Source organism: Dermacentor albipictus, chromosome 4 (assembly GCF_038994185.2).
Source record: "Dermacentor albipictus isolate Rhodes 1998 colony chromosome 4, USDA_Dalb.pri_finalv2, whole genome shotgun sequence".
NCBI lineage: Eukaryota > Metazoa > Arthropoda > Arachnida > Ixodida > Ixodidae > Dermacentor > Dermacentor albipictus.
In genome coordinates, this window is record NC_091824.1 from 174,796,874 (window position 1) to 174,816,284 (window position 19,411).

Sequence of the window (19,411 nt, forward strand, 5' to 3'; positions counted from 1 at the left end):
CACACACGAAGACACGTGGCATTGAAACATGCCTGGACGCGCTTGGTAGGAGGCGTTGAGGCAGCGCTGAACTGGCCAAAATGTCCGCCGCTGTGAACGAAGCCCCTGTGTCTGTTGCATCTGCGCCGGCTATACCGCACGTCGAAGGCGAAATGTAACAGCACAGAACAATGTAAGGAAAGGTTTAACAAGGCCATGTGTCTTTGTTGTTTTTGTCAGTGTGGTTTCTTGAAACTGTGTTAAAAATGCCTGACAGTGAGAATTTGTCGAGGTAATTTATCATATAATTTGCGAACTTTCTGCCATTAGTAAGTGTTTGTGTGAGCGATTCCGCTTCCATAAATTTAACTTTCATGTCTAAAAGAAGACCATCACTAGTGCTATTTTTATAAAAACCAAAGCAGAAAAATCCGCAATCAGGGTGGGTAGCGATAGAGTGAACAGAAATGTGTGTGAGTACACATTATGTGAGCACATATGTGTACAGATTTTTTTTACATGCATTTGGCGCTTATTTTCATAGATCGGCAAAATAAGTAGATATTCACTCACACTCACCAATATTTTTGTAGGAAATGTACTCACTCATATTCATATGCACTCACACTCATCAGCACTCACATCCCTACTCGTGCCCATCAACCATGGAGGAAGGAGGGCAGTATGAGACATTAATTTGTGGGATCGCCAGCCGTTTGTGCACAGGCGCGAGTAAGAGCGGGCGCGAAAGAAAGAATCTGGAGGCTTTTGCTCCTTGAATATATGACTCTGCCTAGGCATACATGTTGTATGCGTTTGTCCCCTAGACATGCTGGCGTTGCGGAGTGCGGTCAAGTTTGTTTCGCTCCGCCGGTGGCTGCCCGCACGGCGAGGCAGTGGGCACGGACGCCCCATTTGGTGATGGCTATGCCTGAAGGGGCAAGGTTCTGACTGGTGTAAGTCACGGGTCACTTTTTTCGTCGCGACGATGGATCGGATTTTTTACAAACACTGCTCCAGGAGGGCACATGTAGCCGGCAAATGGAGGCCTCAGGAGAGCACCTGAGGTTGTAATAAAGCAGGCAGCGCAGGATCTCCAAGGCACCGAACAGGTAGTGGGGGGATCAAAGTTGGAAGCAGGGCGGCCCATGGGTTGGGGCCGCGGAGGCCGAAGCGTGCCAGGGGGCATTCGCATAAAAATTGGCAGCCAATCTTATACACCCCTGGCACGGGCAGGCCTCGGCGAGCACCAACCCACGGACTAGTTTGGGTTCTGGCTTTGGTGTCCCCATTGCCGCATTGGTGTCCTGGAGGCGCCACAAATAGCGCGAAATAACATCACGTTGTTACAATTAGTAAAAAAACACAATTGCATAAATATAATTACGTCCAGCCGCGAACTCATGACACTAAGTTCAGCAGTACCACGCCTCGTGACTTCTGCAACACCAGTCAGAACTTTGCCTCTGAAGGTACATCGGACAGACTTTCTCGCACCTGCGGCGCTGGTGCTAAGTCAGTAGTCATTGTCACCGGCTGCCTTTCAGCCACTACTGCGATTACTAAGGTGCTCTGCCTTCTAGATTTTCAATCTATGCGGCCCGGTCTCTACTACGGTCGCTACTGCTTTCACAAAAACATCTGTGAAATTCTTTACAAGGTACATTGCCGTAAGGCAAGAGAGAGCTATGATCCACGACGGCTGACTAAGCACGAGCGCAGGAGGTGCGAGACCGTCTGTCAGACACAGCGGTCGCCAAATCGGGCGTCAGTGCCTGCTGCTTCACCATTTTACCGTGCTGGCAGCCAGCGTCGGAGCGTAAACAACTCGACCCCACCCCGCAATGCCGGAATGCCTAGGGACAAATGCCTACAACACGTGCTAAGAAACCTCTTCCGTAGTACCTAGGCAGAGTCGTTTATTCAAGGAGCAAAAGTCCCCAGATTTTCTTTGTTGCGCCCACTCTTACTTGCGCCTGCGCACAAACAACTGGCGATCCCTCAAATGAACGTCTCGTGCTCAGAGTGCAGTCGCCTGTTTCAGCAACATGCGGCAGCACCGCCTGAAACACTGCTGTCTGCAGCTGACGACAGGCAGCAACACAAGTTTATGCTTGCACCGTCGCCGCAGCAGCTTGCATCCCCATAAGCGCAGGCAAATTTGCATTTTCTTCTTAAAGACCAGGCAATTAACTGTGCCAAGTGTTATACTAAATGAAGTCGACGCCAAAATATGATCGTTCTGCAAAATTTTAGCAAGAACAGTGCAGTGGTATGTGGAAAATATTTTTTTTAGAATGTGCGCAGCGAAATATTCAGGACCCTGTATGTTTATCGGCGCCCCTATAAGGCAGCACCACACCACAGAACACCACCAGCGTGACTCCGCTCCCGCGTGTGAGACGCATTCCAGCCATGGAGGCTGGCGCACGGCCAATCGTGATTCTGTACCTATACGTGACTAAATAGTTGTATCCCAGTATAAAATATACAACACCGACCAATGCTAATTTCTCCTTGTAAAGTAACTGACTCTGTGTTTCGAGACATTAGTGCTGGGGATATTAGAGCTCTACCATACAAGCTCAGCGCTAGCTTTGAATAGTCACATTCTCGCTAGCCTGAATAGTTTTAAACGGTATTTTTATGCTTCTCGCAGCAACGGCAAAAGGTCTTACTGCTCAGAAAAAGCATGATTTACTGTCAAGGAAGTTTGCCACAAGGAGGAAGACATGGAGTACAGGTAAAGGCACGCCACCATTTACTTAACTAAAAGCACCTTGTTCAGCACTTCAGAATAGTGTAATGAAACAGCATCTCCATGTGACAGTTACAACAAAATGCAATGGCGGCACACTGAAATAGGCGCAGCATTCACGGAAGGGAACTGGTATCATCATTGTGTTGATATCATGGCAAGCAACAGAAAAGATCAGAATTGGAAGTCTAGTATATGAATATCTATGTATCTTGTTAGTGCCTGCCATAAAGTTTCTCATGATAACACCTGGAGGGAAGTCTGGTGCCACCGTCTATGGGAGTTTCCTAAGTGGCACTGTGCTGTCATGGGAATTATGGGAATGACAGTATATGTGTCTGTAAGACTTGTGTTGGCTGGCGTTGTAAGAGGTTTTGTCTAAAACGTGGATTTGTCTACACAAATAACGTGTTCTTAAACTAAAATCTTCATAAAAGGTTTTTGTTCAATTATACCACATCTTCCAACAAAGTTTACTCACCTACAATGCATAACCAAGTGAAGAAAAGCAAGAACAGACGACAAACTGTTCCATACAAGCGCGAATCTTGTCGTCTGTCCTCCAACTTTAGCAGCCGCCTGATGCTTTTAACGCTTTTTACGTTTCATATAATTGTACATGAAATGAGAAGTTCTCATAACTAAACAAAACATGTTTTTATGCAATAATAAAGCTAAAACAGTTTTTCCCATGCTGTTATAGTGGAAAATGAATCATTGGGACAGACGGAATGGTGCTTGCCATCAATGCTGCTAGCAAATTCATGGCAACAAAATAATAGTAATAATAAATAAATAAATAAATAAATAAATAAATAAATAAATAAATAAACCCAGTATGACCAGTGCCGTGATCTGTTCAGGAAATTTGAAATGGGCAGCATAAAAAACAGCAGCACTTTGGCTGGGCACTACTATTCTTTCACTGTTTTGTGCTAAATAAATTTAAGAGTGTCCTGCATTGCTGTAGTCAACTAACTGGGGGGATAAAATGACACTTTAAATACGTTCCCTCGGATTGCTTAAAGTCGTCAATCAATTAGGCTGATTCTTCCTTTGTGACAGACGTATTTACATACATACATTACATTTTTTCGGTGACCATTTTTCACCCTCTGACTATTGTTGCTCCCTGACAGGCAGTGAAATCAGTGATGTATCAACCACCTGGTTTCACTTCTCAGGAGATAGATTTGTAGAAAATGGCTATATTCTAATATTTCAGCTGAACAAAGCTAGAAACACAGATGCCAGGACATAAATTTCTATGACATATATCTGAGTATTTCTGCCAATTTTAGGATTTCTGTTAACTGAATTTGACACACTTCTTAACCAGTTTTACTTGAGCAGTTGCAACACATGCTTAAAGTCGACAAATATTTTGATTAGTGAGAACAGTGTTTATTAGCAAACAAAACATCTTGTGATATGGGTCAGTTTGAACTGAGACCAAGAGTGTGCAAGCTATGATTTCGCCAACAGCCTTTTTTTTTAATATTGCATAGCGTCTGTGGTGTTAAGTGTTCCTCACTACAATCAGAATCAGAATCGGTTTTTATCGAGATGTTTAGAGATGTTACAAGATGTTAATATACAGAAGGAGGTCCCAAAGTCCAAGACTGCAATAGGACCTCCTTTACAAAGTAAATGTAGTAAAACACAAATTACAGCAGTTTCAACAGATTGTTAACATGGAATAATTACAGGTTAGTATGAATAGCATGGCTGAAGAATTACATGTGCATAAATGTCATGCAAAAAAGCACTGTAGCATAATTTCGTTGACAACATAATCTCGTTGACAATAAATGGTACTTCAGCCAACTGATGCCAAGCCCTAGAAGAAGCAGGTTCTCACTATGCAAACGCAATCAACCCAGTATTGTTCCGTTTTATGGAGCAACCCGGGCTATTTTATTACGATGCGCCTTATTTACCAATTAGCAAATACTATTTATTAACCATATTTCTAATTGTTTACTTATATATAAAACCTTCAATACAAAACTTAAAAAGTGCATTGAAAAACAAAGGTAGCCCCAAGGAATGAAAACCTTGGCAACTATGTTCATGAAAAAAACTTATAGAAAATTCTTCAATAGAAAATTAGTTTTCATGATTCTGCATGGAATAAGGGAAAATTATCATGAAAGGGGAAAATGGTCATTCACCCGACAATAGCATGAAACTACAAAGAAACCCATGTGGGTTTCACAGAAAGAAAGCTTCTTAGTTTATGTCAAATTTCTCTGTAGCTTCATGCTACTGCCAGGTGAAGGCCAATTTTTTTCCAAATAATCAAACTTTCTATATGTTCTGCGTCTTCAGCGGAAGTTCTTCATTTGAATCAATACTTTAGAAGTTGTTAACTAAGTTTTGTAATTAACAACTCAGCTGAACACAAAGAAGTAGTATTAGATACTCAGGACAGAGATGAACAGTGCGGTGTCTGAATTTGCAAAGAATGCACATAGTTCATTTACAGTTCGGCATGCGCTAACTGCTGCATGTGTGTGATAGTGTATAAATGTGCGTACAAGCAGGCAAGTAAGCACTGAAGTGTAATGTCAGCCAAACTTAAAAAAGAAAATGGTACACCTTAGTTAACCGAGACCAATGGCATAGTGGCATGGCTGCATAAAAATTATGCTTGACGCTGTGGCCGGTCTCCCTTTTTCTTTTTCGCAACAGGCACGTAGGCATCCTTCTTTGAAAAAATGGTTGAGAGCACTGCAACCCAAATGTACAAGGGCTCAGTGAGGTCATTTTTCTGTTTCAGATTTTGTGGAACATTGCAGCGAAGCTGTTAGCCTCTAGTTGGTTGGAATTTTCTGTGGCATGCTCACCAGAAACAAATGGCAGCTGGAAGGCTTTGTGTTTGAGTTTCTGCATAACAGAATCGTGTTTTCTCGTATATTTGAATTACAGTCCGAAGCTGTCATGTCTGCAGGTTGTAAGTCATACTTTGTGAATTTTCTGATGCATTTTACTTTGACAAATTCAATTGGTTCAATAACTGAATTGCGCTAGGCAGAAGGCCTACAAGAATGAGGATGCATGCTGTGCTGATGGTACCGCCACCTAGTGGCTGGGGGCGCTCACAGACCTCAAACAGCAGCTGAAGAAGGGCTTTGTCTTTCAGTTTCTGCATAACAGATTTATGTTTTCTCATATATTCAAATAACAATCTGAAGCTATCAAGTCTTCAGCTTTTAAGTTGTACTTTATGCATTTTCTGACACAATTACTTCTAAACACTCATTTATTTCAATAATGTACTTGCACTTGGCAGAGGGCCTAGAATAATGAGGATGTATGCTGCATTTCCACACATGTGCATGTGTGCATGACATACGTCGTTTGTGGTGGTGGTGCTTGTGAAACATTGTCTAAAGTCAGTTGTGCTTGCCTAGCATTGCCAACAGCTGAATATGAATATTTAATATTTTGCATAACTGAACATAACCTTATCGCACTTTGAGAAATAGTCTGAGTAGCTCAAGACAATTATGAATTCTCTTACCTAAGGTGTGCCACTTCTTGAAGATGGGTTCATGTTACATGAAACACTCAGGATCTATGTGCATATTTCTAAGCTACAGATAACTAAATCATTTTAATGATAATGCCCAGCATGTTATGAGTTTTTATCATGGATCTGTATGTGTCAGGTGGCATTGGTGTGGGCTCCCAATTTTGACACAAATTTCACCCCCATTTTCTCCTTTTTGTTTTCTTCTGAGATTGTCCAGATACAAGGCACACCACTGTCCAAGGCTTGTCTGTTCACTCAGGCTGCAGGACAGTGTATGGCTTTGTCGGGAACAGGGGGGTTACATTGGGGCATCACAACAAGAGGACCAAAGTAGCAGGCTTCTAGAACAGAGCTGTTCATGATGTGCTTGCACATAGACCATGCGCTGCCCATCTTTATTTTCCTGTATTTCGCAGGCAGCACCAAGGCATTGGCTGAGAGCGCCGACCTTAGTGTCCTTGCACTGTGACATTGGTGGGTGCTACAGAGCCCCCCGTCCAGCCATAATGGCAAAACGTATGCATCAAACAGGTATAGAGGAGATGACGTGCGGATTAGTGGATACGCCGGTGACATCTGCGGGTAGCCCCGTGAGAGGCGTTTCAAGGTTGGCCGGTTTGAGGCAGTCTAATGAGACTACCTCTCATGGCCATCTCACATGGTACGCAGAGACCGCTCCTTTACGCTCCAGTTCGGCTTCAGATGTTGCCACCTTCTTTCTGCATGCCATTATGCTGCGTCATGGTGCACCTTGTGTACTGTTGAATGATTGCGGCAAGATGTCAACAATGATAGAAGAAGTACTCAGAGCTTGTGGCACAGTTCAATAGACGAAATCCGCATACCACCCTCAAACAAATGGCTTAACATAGCAATTTCATCGCACACTAACATATAATGTCTATGTATATCAGGACAAACCACAACAACTGGGACAAGCTTTTACCTTCTGTGACGTTTGCTCACAACACCACTCTCCAACAAACTACTCGGTACTCATTTTTCTACTTCATTTACGGCTGTTCGCAGACATTCACCATCGACACCGCTTTCTTAAATGACCCAGCTAACGCCTCAGCCGGAATACCCAAACAGTTTGCCTCGAGACTAGACGAATGTCGCCAATGTGCTTGCCTAAACACACGTCAGTCACCTAGATCACAAGCAATGTTATGACATCTCTCGTCGAGACGTCTCCCTCCATCCTGGAGAGGAAGTGCTCTTTTGGATGCCCATTCATACACTTGGATTGTGTGAGAAGTTCGAATCATGCTTCCCTGCACCCTACGTCATTACTGAGCAAACATTCCCAGTGAACTATTGTGTTATTCCCGTTGAGGTTTCTTTGGACCCTCGTTACTGTCATTCGGAGATTGTTCACGTTTTGCACCTCAAACTTCTCATTCGGCGTTTCCTTCCTGACTAAGTCATGGTCTGGCTGGCCACTTGCACGTACAGGAAAATTAGTATTAGCATTATTCATATGATTCTTCTTCTCATCTCTACATACACACCGTTTTGGGACTGTGTTGTGGGGGCTCTCTCTCGAGAGAGAATAAAGAAGAGTCTGATAGCCTATATGTCATCTCACTATATATATGTGCATATATATATATATATATTACACAGAGGGAGAGAGCTTACGAATTGGAAAGTGATCTTTGCAGTACGTGCCGCCTGGGATTGCTATACCACCGCTTTCCTGTTGGCACGGACGCCACGCTAGCAACGGAAGCTGCACTACTGTAAACCTGTATATAGCTTCCCGTTTGACTTGTGCAGTACATGCTTTTTGTATGCTTTACCACAAAGCTCGACACAGAGGGCTCCTGCCATGGGGAGCAGAGGGAGCTGGCGTGCAGCGTGGGTGGGATGGGGGGGGGTTAGGTAGATGGTGCTTTGGCGGCCGCAGTCAAATAGACGGTGACACATTCTTTTATTTAATGTATTAATGACATGTTGATTTATTGTAAAATATTAATCGAGGTTGTTCAGAAGTTCATGTTCACGACAGCGCAAAGCATACTGAGAGCAGGCCCAGGTGGCATGTGCTGTGAGGATCGCCTACCTCGCGGATTTTCTGATTTCTGTTGCAGTAACAAAGGTTGAAAAATGCGTCAGTGAAAGTTATCTTTGCCATCTGCAGATCTGGTATTCAATCACGCAATGTGAACCATTACAGTCTAGTGTTGCCAATATTTTCTGAAGTGTGTCGCTGAAGTGAGACAAATGAGACAAGACAAGAAGTGGATTTTAAGAACAAAGGTATTTTGAAATACACTAATATAAGCTAATGTTAAGTAAATCATTTACCTAGACGTGTCATGTTGAAGCTGAAGGAAAAACAGTGAATTTACTAGCAGGGTATAGAGGGCTTTAGCTTTACTAATATATTTACTTTAGGGCAGACAAATATTCAAAGTTTTGAATACGAATAATTGGTGTGTAATATTTTATTTGTACTCAAAAATGAACTAATTGGTACTTTCGAATATCAAACCTAACCGAATATTTCGCCACAACTGTCACCTGCTGAGCAAAGTATTGCAAATTGTAATAATCAGAAGTAAAACAGCTACAAAGTTTTTGACGCGATGCAGAAATAATATTGGCAATGCAAGCTTTGTTTTCAGTTTTGCGGTAGAAGTATGACGCTCATTAACAGTCCTTGGGTTAGATCTTGTACACATACATAAATACCCAAGAATGCAGGAATGTGGGAACTGCCATCGTCGCCGCAGAACAATTGGTAGTGCAACACATGCATAATATGGAGGTTGTGGTTTCGGCTCTCACCATCAGCAAGTTGTTTTTTTTCCCCCATTTACCTTTAATTTCTAATTTTTATGCTTCAATTAATAGCTACAAATAATTTCCCCTAAGCTTTCTTTTCTTCATTGTCTGTTGGTTTCATATAGTCCTGACTAACAAATATGTGCGAGTGTATCTTGCAAAAACGGTGCCCTTACAAAACAGGGCCCTTCACTTCCCCTTCTTTTCATCCAATACTTGGCAACCAGCTCTTTTTGCTTCTGGCCTGCCAATTACTTTCTTGCAGTCTAGTCATGTAGCAAATTTATCTTTTACATTACGAGTGATGTTTTCCTTGCAACAGGCTCTTTATTGTGTCCAGGGCACACAAATGCCTCATTAGCTTTTTCTTTTCCTTTTCCATAACTTCTGATATTTCTTCAACAAGTATTTATTTTGTCTTTTTGGTAAGTTGGTCATACAGCAGCCTGTCATTCTTGGAAAGCTTGTTTGCCGCCGGCCTCTAAAGGTGTGAAGCGGCTTATTCGTTCAGTTCTTTTCATTACGGTTGCAGTGATGTTGTGTTTAAAGCTATCCTAATTGTCTGTGATAGTTGACTGTCTATTTAGTACAAGCATGTTCGTAACTATACCGAAATAAGTTAATTAGAGTTTAATGGTGCAAAAGCGACTAAGGCCATGCTGTGCCAGTCCCAGGACAGTACGAGATCCAGTGTTAAGGCAGCAATATAATAGGCAGCAAATAAATATTCCTGCTTTAAATGTGTGCATTTGCATTTGCGTATTCAATATTCTATTCCAGATTCAATGGTTATTCACATTCGACTCACATTTTGAGAAAAATTGAGGAGCCATTCCACCCTGTGAAGGTGGATGACCAGGGAAGCTGTAGCACATTACACAGGGTTAGACAAGGGCAAATGTATTTATATTCATCATTTGATAATGTCAGTGACAATAGCTTTGTGATTACTGTGATATATATTGATTGGAATCTATACAAGATTGTTGTCAAGTAGTTGAGTGACTTGGATTGGTGTTATCATAAGAAGCCAACAAACTCTGACACCAAGGACAACATAGGGGTAATTACTTGTGCTTATTAAATGGAATAAAGCAACGATAAATTAATGGAAATTAAAGTGGATGAAAAAACAACTTGCCACAGGTGGGAACCGAACCCACTTCATACCAAATTCTCACATAAACTGAATGAACCATTTCTTGTCTGCTTTTGAAATGTCCACACTGAAGTCTCCACAACGATGATCACAGAGGTAGGTCATCGCGGCAAACCCATGCAGAATGCGTGGTCATAAACTTCTCGGTACCACAATTGGGTGTGCCTGGATATGTATGCACAGTCCATATTGCAGCACCGTCTTTCATTTGTACGTCACAGATGCCTACCTCTAATATTTACATAAAGTATTATGACAGCTTAAATTTTTTGTTACCTTCAGATTGGAAGTTTACAAATACAGCACGGTTCAAAAGAACACAAGCAACGGTTGTTCTTGGAAAGCTCTGTTCATACATGCATGAACGAGCTTAGCCGTTCCAATATTAACGCCTTCTTTTATACAGTTGACGTGTCTTATTTACCTGCCATGTTCTAAATCTGAACATAAAATTTATTCGATTTGGTTTTGGTAAATTAGCTCCCTGACATGCCTGCACACATCTACCAATCTAATGGATTTAGTGACACCAGTGAACCCGCAACATAAATGCATTAATGTAGGTTTTGTAAATAATAAACTTCAATTTTGTGAACACTATGATGGCTATGATGACCACTATGCTCTAAAGTACAATCACAATGTGAAGGCAACTGTTGGTTCATCATTGTCACGAAGCCTATGCATCGTACAGCAAGTTTCGGCCACTTACATGTACTTTTTGAATATTGAACTGCATTCTAGAAGGCTATTTCTCAAGTAACCTTTCTAACTGTTGAAATATTGCCAATTGTTCATTCATGTCACTAAAAGCAAGCTGATTGCTAAATAGAAAACTTCGCTGTAGACAGACAAAGAAAGTCACAAAATCTAGCGACAAGATAAAATAGAACCGCTGATTAAATATCAGTAAATTATAAGAAGCAAACCTGATTTCGTGTTTTCAAAGATGATCAGGTTAGACAGCCCCAACAAACAGGGGATGATGCAAGGGATGGCAGAACAAACCTGTTTTGGATTGCCCAGTGACAGCTTTCTCAGCAATTCAGGCATGCAAAGCACGTCCCGCAAGCGCCTTGCACCGCAAAGTATGGTAACCCTTAACTGCTTAGTGTGGCTGGCCGAAGTCTTCTATTATAGCATGTGACGGCGATGCTCGAAAGACATACTGCAGACTTGCAGATGTGGGGAATTTACCAGCTGGAACCGAGTAGACCCTGTATGCTACATACACATCGGTGATGAGTGCCCTGAAGAACCAATGTGGCCGAGGCTCCGCGTACAGCTGGTGGAGAGGCCAGGCCCCCATTATCTGAGCCTCAAGCGGCTTCCTGTAGACTTGAGTGATCTTGGTCGGGACTTCAGGCACCATATTCCCAGCTTTAAAAAGTGGGGGAGTCAAATGGCCTACTTTGCCCCCTCCCCCTCCCGCCCCAGCTCAGGCTTGCAAAGTACGTCCCGCAGGTGTCTTGAACCGCAAAGTATGGTAACCCTTAACTGCTTAGTGTGGCTGGCAGAAGTCTTCTATTATAGCATGTGGGGGCAATGATGAGCCCCCCTTGCACCTATGCAAATAGGCAGGCTTCGAGGACTGCTCGGGTGGGGACCATTTGAGGAAGACAGAATGGCAGCCAGCATGCGAGGAGGAGTTGGGCTGATCATGAGAGGACATCCATAGGGCTTCAATGGAAATGGTGAGCTGGTCGATCCGGTACTATAAGCTGGACATGATTGAGAGCTCTCTGGTGCTGAAGAGAGGGCAGCAACCAAAGGACAAGTTGCGTCATGGACTCTTATCAGCAAGCTGGGCGAGGTGGTCGAGGGTCAAGTCCCCTGCAGCGGCCAAGACAAGGCAGGTGGACTGCAACAAGTGCTGCAGGAAGAGCTTCCTCAATAGCGCGTCGTTCGAGTCGATGTCGCTTGTGCCCAGGAGCCACCGCATGCTGTTGAGCAACTGGCAGGGGTGGCAATCTCCAAGGTCCTCAGAGGTTAGGAGGTGCTGGAGAGAGAGAGAGACAAAACTTTATTAAATGTCCTTGCTGGGGTCAAGGGAGGCAGGGGGCAGGGAGACTAGTACCAAGAGCCCTCTTCATCAGGCGACAGTCAGACCTTGAGTCTTGGCGGCGGCAGCGGCCAGCCGGACTGCCCAGAGTTGGTCCTCTGCGCATTCGCTGAGCAGCACAGACTCCCACTGCTCTGCTGGAGGTGCGTACTCTCAGACATAGAATTCCCTGCAATATATGCTCTCAGATGCCAGGGTGCGGTCTAAAAATACTCTACTTAAGTTGTTGGTACAAGGCATCGCCCAGAGGTGCACCGATAACATTCGCCACCTCAGGAGATGGCAAACCTGCGGGTTTGCTTTGGAGAAGCAGGTGCCGTGTGAAAGCGCCAACTTTAGCGCCCCCAAGTTGTGGCATCAGTGCGCGCTGCAGCGTCAACTAGTGCCAAGATGGCAGTTTTGACCTCCTCTACCGCCTTTCAGACAGCAAAGTAAAGCATGCTGAGCCAACTAATGGAATATTTGTACAAAGTTGGTTATATGGCAGTAAGTTTGCAGTTCAGGAAGATTCTAAAGAAAACTGAAAGTCACGCTAGTTGACAACAGTCCTAGGGTGGTTGCTTGGGCTAGTTGGTAATTCATGATCAAAAATAACGTACAGCGCAAAGGACATACTGCCAAGTCAGAAAACTTGGCAGTATGTGCGTTAGTGAGCCCTCAATCGCGCTGACCCCTGGTGAAGTCGCGTTTCTAAACAGATAGTAATCGTAATGCTTAATTTTTATTTTTTCAGGTGACCATGTTCTTAGTTCAATGACTTGCTGTTAGGACACCCCCTGTGACTATCGTACATTTTCTGCGCATGCCTCTTCTTGTATATATACACTCGATGTGGCAACGCAATAAAATCTTGTTGGAAGTCAGCGCTGTGTATGTCGTCTATCGCTGTCCTTGTTCTTTGCGCTGTACGTTATTTTTGACAACAGTCCATTCTGCAAACATCAGTGCAACACAAACTACGACGAAGAGAATGAACACCTGTCCTGTGTTCTTGCTTCTCTTTGTTCATATCCCGCTTCTGTTCCAGAAATGAATTCTATATATATATTCTCAAATTCAGACTTCAATTTCTCTAGTATGTCCAGGTGAGGCTGCCACTAGGCAAAGACTGCAAAATACAGCAACACAATTCTGATTAATTATGAAGTAGATTCTTGACAAAAACATGTCCTCTCCTACCAACATTTTGTCAATTTGCTGACTGCACATTTCAAGAGTTGTTCTGAAATAGAAAAGTGTCTGTAGAACATGATGATGTCAATACACTTAATGCCTGGTGTGTTCTAGCAGACTTATAAGCATGATAGAATGAATAATTACCTCTATAAAAACTAAATGTGTAGAGGAACAAGATCAACACAACCTGTCAATGTCATTATTTTTCTTCCTGCGCTTATGGTTTTAGTAGCAATTACTCAATAAATGTTCAATAAACATAAACAAGACCAAGACTTCTGAAGGACTCCAGAATGCTTTGGTGTCTTCATTTGAGCAAAATTAAGAACATAATTTATGTTACCATCTCTATTGAGGTGTAATATCGTACTATGTCGATGCAGTTAACACGAACCGAGGTTTTTTTTTCTTTACTTCAGGTCAAAGCAGAAAGTCAAACGAAAGCTGTGCACCAAGTGGCCATCAGCAAAGAAGCACTTTTAACACCAGAACAACCGAAGTGATGCACATGGGACCCTGAATGGGACAGGAGACCGCAATGAGCGAGCTAGAAGAAACCATACCGGAAGTGTAGTTCTCCATTCAACACTCGCATAAAAGTTTATTGAAATTGAACAGATCACCCCTTTTGCAGTTTCAATGTACACATGCCCTTCCAAGCAATGAGAACATCCACATGTCTGTCTTTCATCTGCTTTGCTTCAGTTAGTGAAGGGACACTGCCAAGTTAATTAAAATATTTTCTTTCTTGAGTATAAATTTAGTCAAGTTCACAGAAGTACTCATTTACTCTGCGTAAAAAATATGAACAAACTCTGCATGTTACATAGCTGGAAAAATAAAAAAGCATACCCCTGCCATTTAGCAGCACTTCATAGTCAAACTGTGCACAAGGATTTCTTAACAGATAGTGATAGCCAAAAATATTGTGCCAGATTGTTGAACGTCAACAATAAGTTTTGATAACTTTAATCATTAACTTCATTGTTACTGTTCGTTGCTCAGTGGCTATGGTGTTGAGCTGCTGAGCACGAGGTTGTGGGATCGAATCCCAGCCACAGCGGCCGCATTTCAATGGGGGCGAAATGCGGATACACCCGTGTACTTAGATTTAGGTGCATGTTAAAGAACACCAGGTGGTTGAAATTTCCGGAGCCCTCCACTATGGCGTGCCTCATAATCGGAGAGTGGTTTTGGCACGTAAAACTCCATAATTTAGTTATTACTGTTCCTGTTGTTTAAGTAAACCGTGGCAGTGCCGAGGATCTGAATTGCGCCCCACTAAAGTGCTTATAGCATTCCCGAGGGATACAGGCCTCAATGAAACTATGAAAATAACTTGTGCATTTGTGTTAGTGCATGTATTAGTGCGCATGTGCTTTTTTTTTATCTCATTGTCTTTCTTTCATTTTTCACCATCTCGCCTTGAGTAGCATGCCAGGCCTGTCACTAGTCTAACCTATTCAGATATCATTAATGTTTTCTCTCTTTTTTTACAGTTTGAAGACATCAAGTTGTCTTTTATTTGGGCACATTTGTGCTCACAGAATGCAGCATAATGTTTCGAGCGCACTCGGTCGACTGTGGCTGCCACTTGCAGAAACAAGTCACTCTGTTCATTCAGTGGTAAAAAGGTTCAGGCCTGCGACACCTTGCACGCAGTAATTGCATCATACTTTGTGACATAAATGTGTGAGACCTACTGTTACAATGAATAGTACAACGCATCTTTATATATAATATTTCTTTCATATCAAACACACTATTTTTTGGTTGTGAATTGTGGGGGATGCGCGACTCTCGCGCGTCCCCTGATGTTTTTCCCGCATGGCGCGTCTCCTGTAATCCGGCTTCGCCGCGTGGCCTGCGTGATGCCCGCGGCGGTCGATGTGGTTGGGGCGCAGTGCGAGAGATGGCGCGAGTGTCGCGCTGCTAACGCCGCCGACAGGCGAGTTTACTTGGGCGCCGGGAGACTAGGCGCTTCCTCTTTCCCGGCGGGTCGGGGGACAGCGTGGACGTCCCGCGTGCGCGCCGACCCATGCGTCTGCGAGACCGCCTCGCGTGGCCGGCTTCGAACGCACTGTTGGCGTGACCGAACACGCGAACGACCAGGCGTTGGGATCCAGCATGGGGCGAACATATTCGCTCGCTATGCGGTCGCGGTAAGTCGGACTTCTAGATTTGTCGCGCGCCCATCGGCATGTTTTGTGGATGGCAACTCGGCTAGCAGGCATTGATCTATGAAAGGTGCAATAAATGCCCTTGTGACTGTTTGCACTACTGTGTTGTCGTTCCTTTGTCCCAAGAGCATGGTGCGAGAACCCCCACAGAATGCAAGCAGTGGGATAAGACTCCCCAGCTTTCCCAGTATTGCCTACTATGTATGAAATGGAACAGGACTATCCCTCTGTGCCGGCCATCTCAGAGGTCACAGTATCGGCACTGTGGTGTCCTCCACCACAAGATGGTGCCACTGTGCTACCATTAATTAAATTCCTAGTTTTCCTTCTGCAGAAATATGGCACTACTGCTACCATATTGAAACAATAACTAATTCTATCAGCCTCGCTTATAAGGTCAGGCGTAACTTAATTTGAGGTTATGGATTCTGGGGAAAAACCTCGCCTTATATAGGAAAAAAGTGGTACACAAGCATTTTTGCTTGGGGTGTGCGAATATGAAAATTTCCGAATACGAATGCTTAGCTTTGAATGTTGAATAGAATGTCGAATAATGATATGTACATGCATTTATTGTAAAGTTTGGTTATTTTAACATGTTGGAACAGTGAAATTACATTGTCAATGGTAAAAAAATTAGGCTAGTAAGCCGTTCTAAAAGATTGTGGCTCTTGTTAACTTAGCAAATTGAGTAATTCTAACTAATTGTCTGTCTCGTTACCCTGTACCTTGTTATGCAACGTCAAATGGCTGTAAACTCGGGGGCAGTTTAACCCGTGCCAGCCTTCACTCATTGCATTTTCTGTCAAGCTATATGCTCAGATTGGGAGTGGCGCTGCAAAAGAGTACACCTTCACTGTCTGCAAGCCCATGCCCTGGCTAGCTTTCCCTCAAGCTTACAGTGTGCTTTGCAGGCATAATTGTGACAGCAGCACAAAACTACAAAACTAAACACAACACCAGACACATACTCTTTGATATAAGCAAATGCTAAAAACTGTGCTTGCTCCCACACAGCCAGCAATATGTTCTATTTGTTTCAAATATTCGTATGCACCAAACATTCGAAATTTTCCATATATTTAGATTTTGATTGATTGTATATTTAGATTTGATTTGATTTGTACATTTAGATTTAGCTTGATTACGATTACTAAGAATATAATATTCCATAATATTCGAAATTTTCTAATGTTCTAGTACATATATGCATTTCACTTGCATCGAAATGAGGCCACGGTGGCCGAGATAAACCCACGACTTCGAGCCCAGCAGTAGAGCACCACAGGCATTCGGCCACCGCAGCAGATAATGTGCGAATGTTATACCTCACAAAATCACTGGTGCATGCATCATGAATTGAAGAGGCTGTAGGATGGGCACATTGTTCAGACTTTGCAAGGTACTTGAGGATGACTTTTCAGAATAGTAACAATCTTTAGCAGGGAAGAAGTTTGGGCGTGTTGGTGGGATACATACAGACTGGGATACATAGCGCAAAAAATGACACAGGGACTCGTCCTGACACAGGCGCTCGTCCTGTGTTTCTGCTTGTCCCTGTGTCATTTTTTGCACTATGTATTCCAGTCTGTAGTAACAATCTTACGGGTATTGTAGATACATTTGTTCCAAATTTTCTGCCTTGTTTATTTTACTACTGTTTCCTGAGATGGTTAAATAAAACGACCTTCTAGCTTCAATAACTGGCTCAATTCAGCTTTGATAACAGCTACGTGACAGGATCGGATGGTGCTTGCCAACGTTGACCAGTGCTTGCACAAGAGACGCCAATGGTTGGTTTTTAACTATGTGGCTGTCTGTTAGTCTCCATCTCAGTGACACGCTCCATACATAGCAATGTAGCATGCTTAAATATCGAGAACTGGGACACTGCACTGAAGGTGATGTGCCAACAGAAGTTCACAGCCAGCCACTCTTGGGCTGTGCAGGCCATGCGGGAATCTGTTACTTACGAGTAGCACCTAACGTCCTCATGCATAGAAAGCCTGGCTGTCGACTCTGCTGGCTAAAGTAGCTCAGCAAAAGCCATCATTGACTTTTCAGGGTTCTCACTCACGATGGCCTCCACCTAGAAACTCAACTGCCTGAATTACATCCAACCGTTGGCATTGCTTAACGTCTTTTTGCCACAGGTGGGAATTGGCCATGAGCTCATGTCTCACCTTGAAAGCAAAGAATTTTGCCACATTCAAGAAGGTGGCAATCTCCAAGTTGCTGTGACCAGTGTGTAATGCAACTAGAACTCCTATGCAGACTGCAGGCTGCTAAGCTGAAATAACTATACTAAATAGATGGCAGAGGAGATTGTGAAGACGAAGTGAAGCACCTAGATAGACTGAATGAGAATGTAAATGTATGCGGCAAATCGAAGGCATGTCCTCAAATACCTCACAGGCCCTGTAGACCACCGCAGGTTATTTGCAATAACATTAGTCTAGTATCACTAAAAAATCTGTCATATAGACTCCATCTAAAGATGGTAGTTAGGGGTTAATTAATGCACTGAAGTTAAAGGGTAGTGCACAGTCAATTATGTATGCACTGATGTCCAGCCTGTTCACTAGCGTGCACAGACCGACTTCACACAGTTGTCGCAGCTGTTGGTTTTGTCTAAAGTTGCAGCTAAAAAAAATATTTTTGGATACCTGTCACACAGGCTGTACTGAACAACTATAATTTCTGGGAATAACGTCCAACGAGCACCAAATGCTTTAAACTAATGCACGATTTCAAGACATGTCCTATCTGTTGGTAAGCACACACCTAATTAGTGTTGGGTATTTTCGCACTGCACAGTTCTTGGGTGCACTAACCAACTGGCAGAGGGAACTTGACATTAGTGCATGTTCAACGAAAGGAGAATGCTTGATGATGTGGCACGTGAAAGCTAATGCACAGCTGGAAGAGACTGTTCCATACAGCCCTTCTACACAATGAATGGCATTATGATTTGTTAACTAGAAACATTTGCTTCTATTTTGCTGGCACTACTGGGCTCTTTTCCCAGGAAGATCTTCTTCCGGTAGAACCTTAGCTCTTCTATGCTCTCCAGGATGTCCGGCATGGCCCTGAAATGCAGATGAGTGTAAAATGTTGTATACTCTCTCACAATGAGGCTGCAGAAACATTAGTTGGCAATGCTTTTTACAAGTATCTCTTGCATGCTGCAAAACTCTGAATACTCTCAGATATAGCAACCACGACACCACTTATTCTATGAATGGGTTGAGACTGCTGTGCCGTCACTGGAAGGTATGCCAGCTTTATTGTGTGACACACTTCACAAACAGTGAGCGGAGGGATTCAAACCTATTAATCAATACCTTCCTAAGGTGATTAAGCTTATTTGCCTCCATTCACCAGAGTTTAGTGTTATGCTGAACTTCTTCACAAGGAGCATGGCATTTAGCAACTATGCAGTATGATGCAGCCATGAGGAAAGTTAAGACAGCAATTCATTCATTCATTCATTCATTCATTCATTCATTCATTCATTCATTCATTCATTCATTTATTTATTTATTTATTTTTCTTAATTTCCCAAAGCAACCCGGTCTACCGAGATGCTTTAGTGGAAGGCTCCAGGTTAATATTGAGCACCTGGCAGCTACCCAGAACGCAATACATCAGCATTCTTGCAATCCACTTGATCGGCATGTGGCTGCTCGGAACATCAAATGCAGCATTAAGCAGTCGAGTTGCATTAAAGATCCCAGAACACAGCAGACTCCTGTTAAGACGAACC

General features: G+C 43.2%; 2 protein-coding genes across 7 annotated transcripts in view; one reads left to right on the plus strand and one right to left on the minus strand.

The window, feature by feature from the left end:
• LOC135913591 (uncharacterized) overlaps nt 1–14,087 on the plus strand; it is an 81,703-nt gene extending 67,616 nt beyond the window's left edge. For 4 of the 6 annotated variants that reach the window (XM_065446105.2, XM_065446104.2, XM_065446102.2 and 1 more), the window contains exons 6-7: nt 2,639–2,722; nt 13,885–14,087. In XM_065446105.2, coding sequence (XP_065302177.1) covers nt 2,639–2,722; nt 13,885–13,985 — 185 coding nt within the window. In that variant the 3' untranslated portion in view covers nt 13,986–14,087. Of the gene's footprint in view, nt 1–2,638; nt 2,723–6,691; nt 6,937–13,884 lie in introns of all 6 variants that reach the window. The other 2 variants (XM_065446107.2, XM_065446108.2) reach the window with 2 other exon arrangements.
• Nucleotides 14,035–19,411, minus strand: part of LOC135913590 (oligoribonuclease) — a 37,400-nt gene continuing 32,023 nt past the window's right edge. Inside the window, exon 6 of the mRNA XM_065446101.2 lies at nt 14,035–18,734. Coding sequence (XP_065302173.1) covers nt 18,620–18,734 — 115 coding nt within the window. The 3' untranslated portion in view covers nt 14,035–18,619. The remainder of the gene's footprint in view (nt 18,735–19,411) is intronic.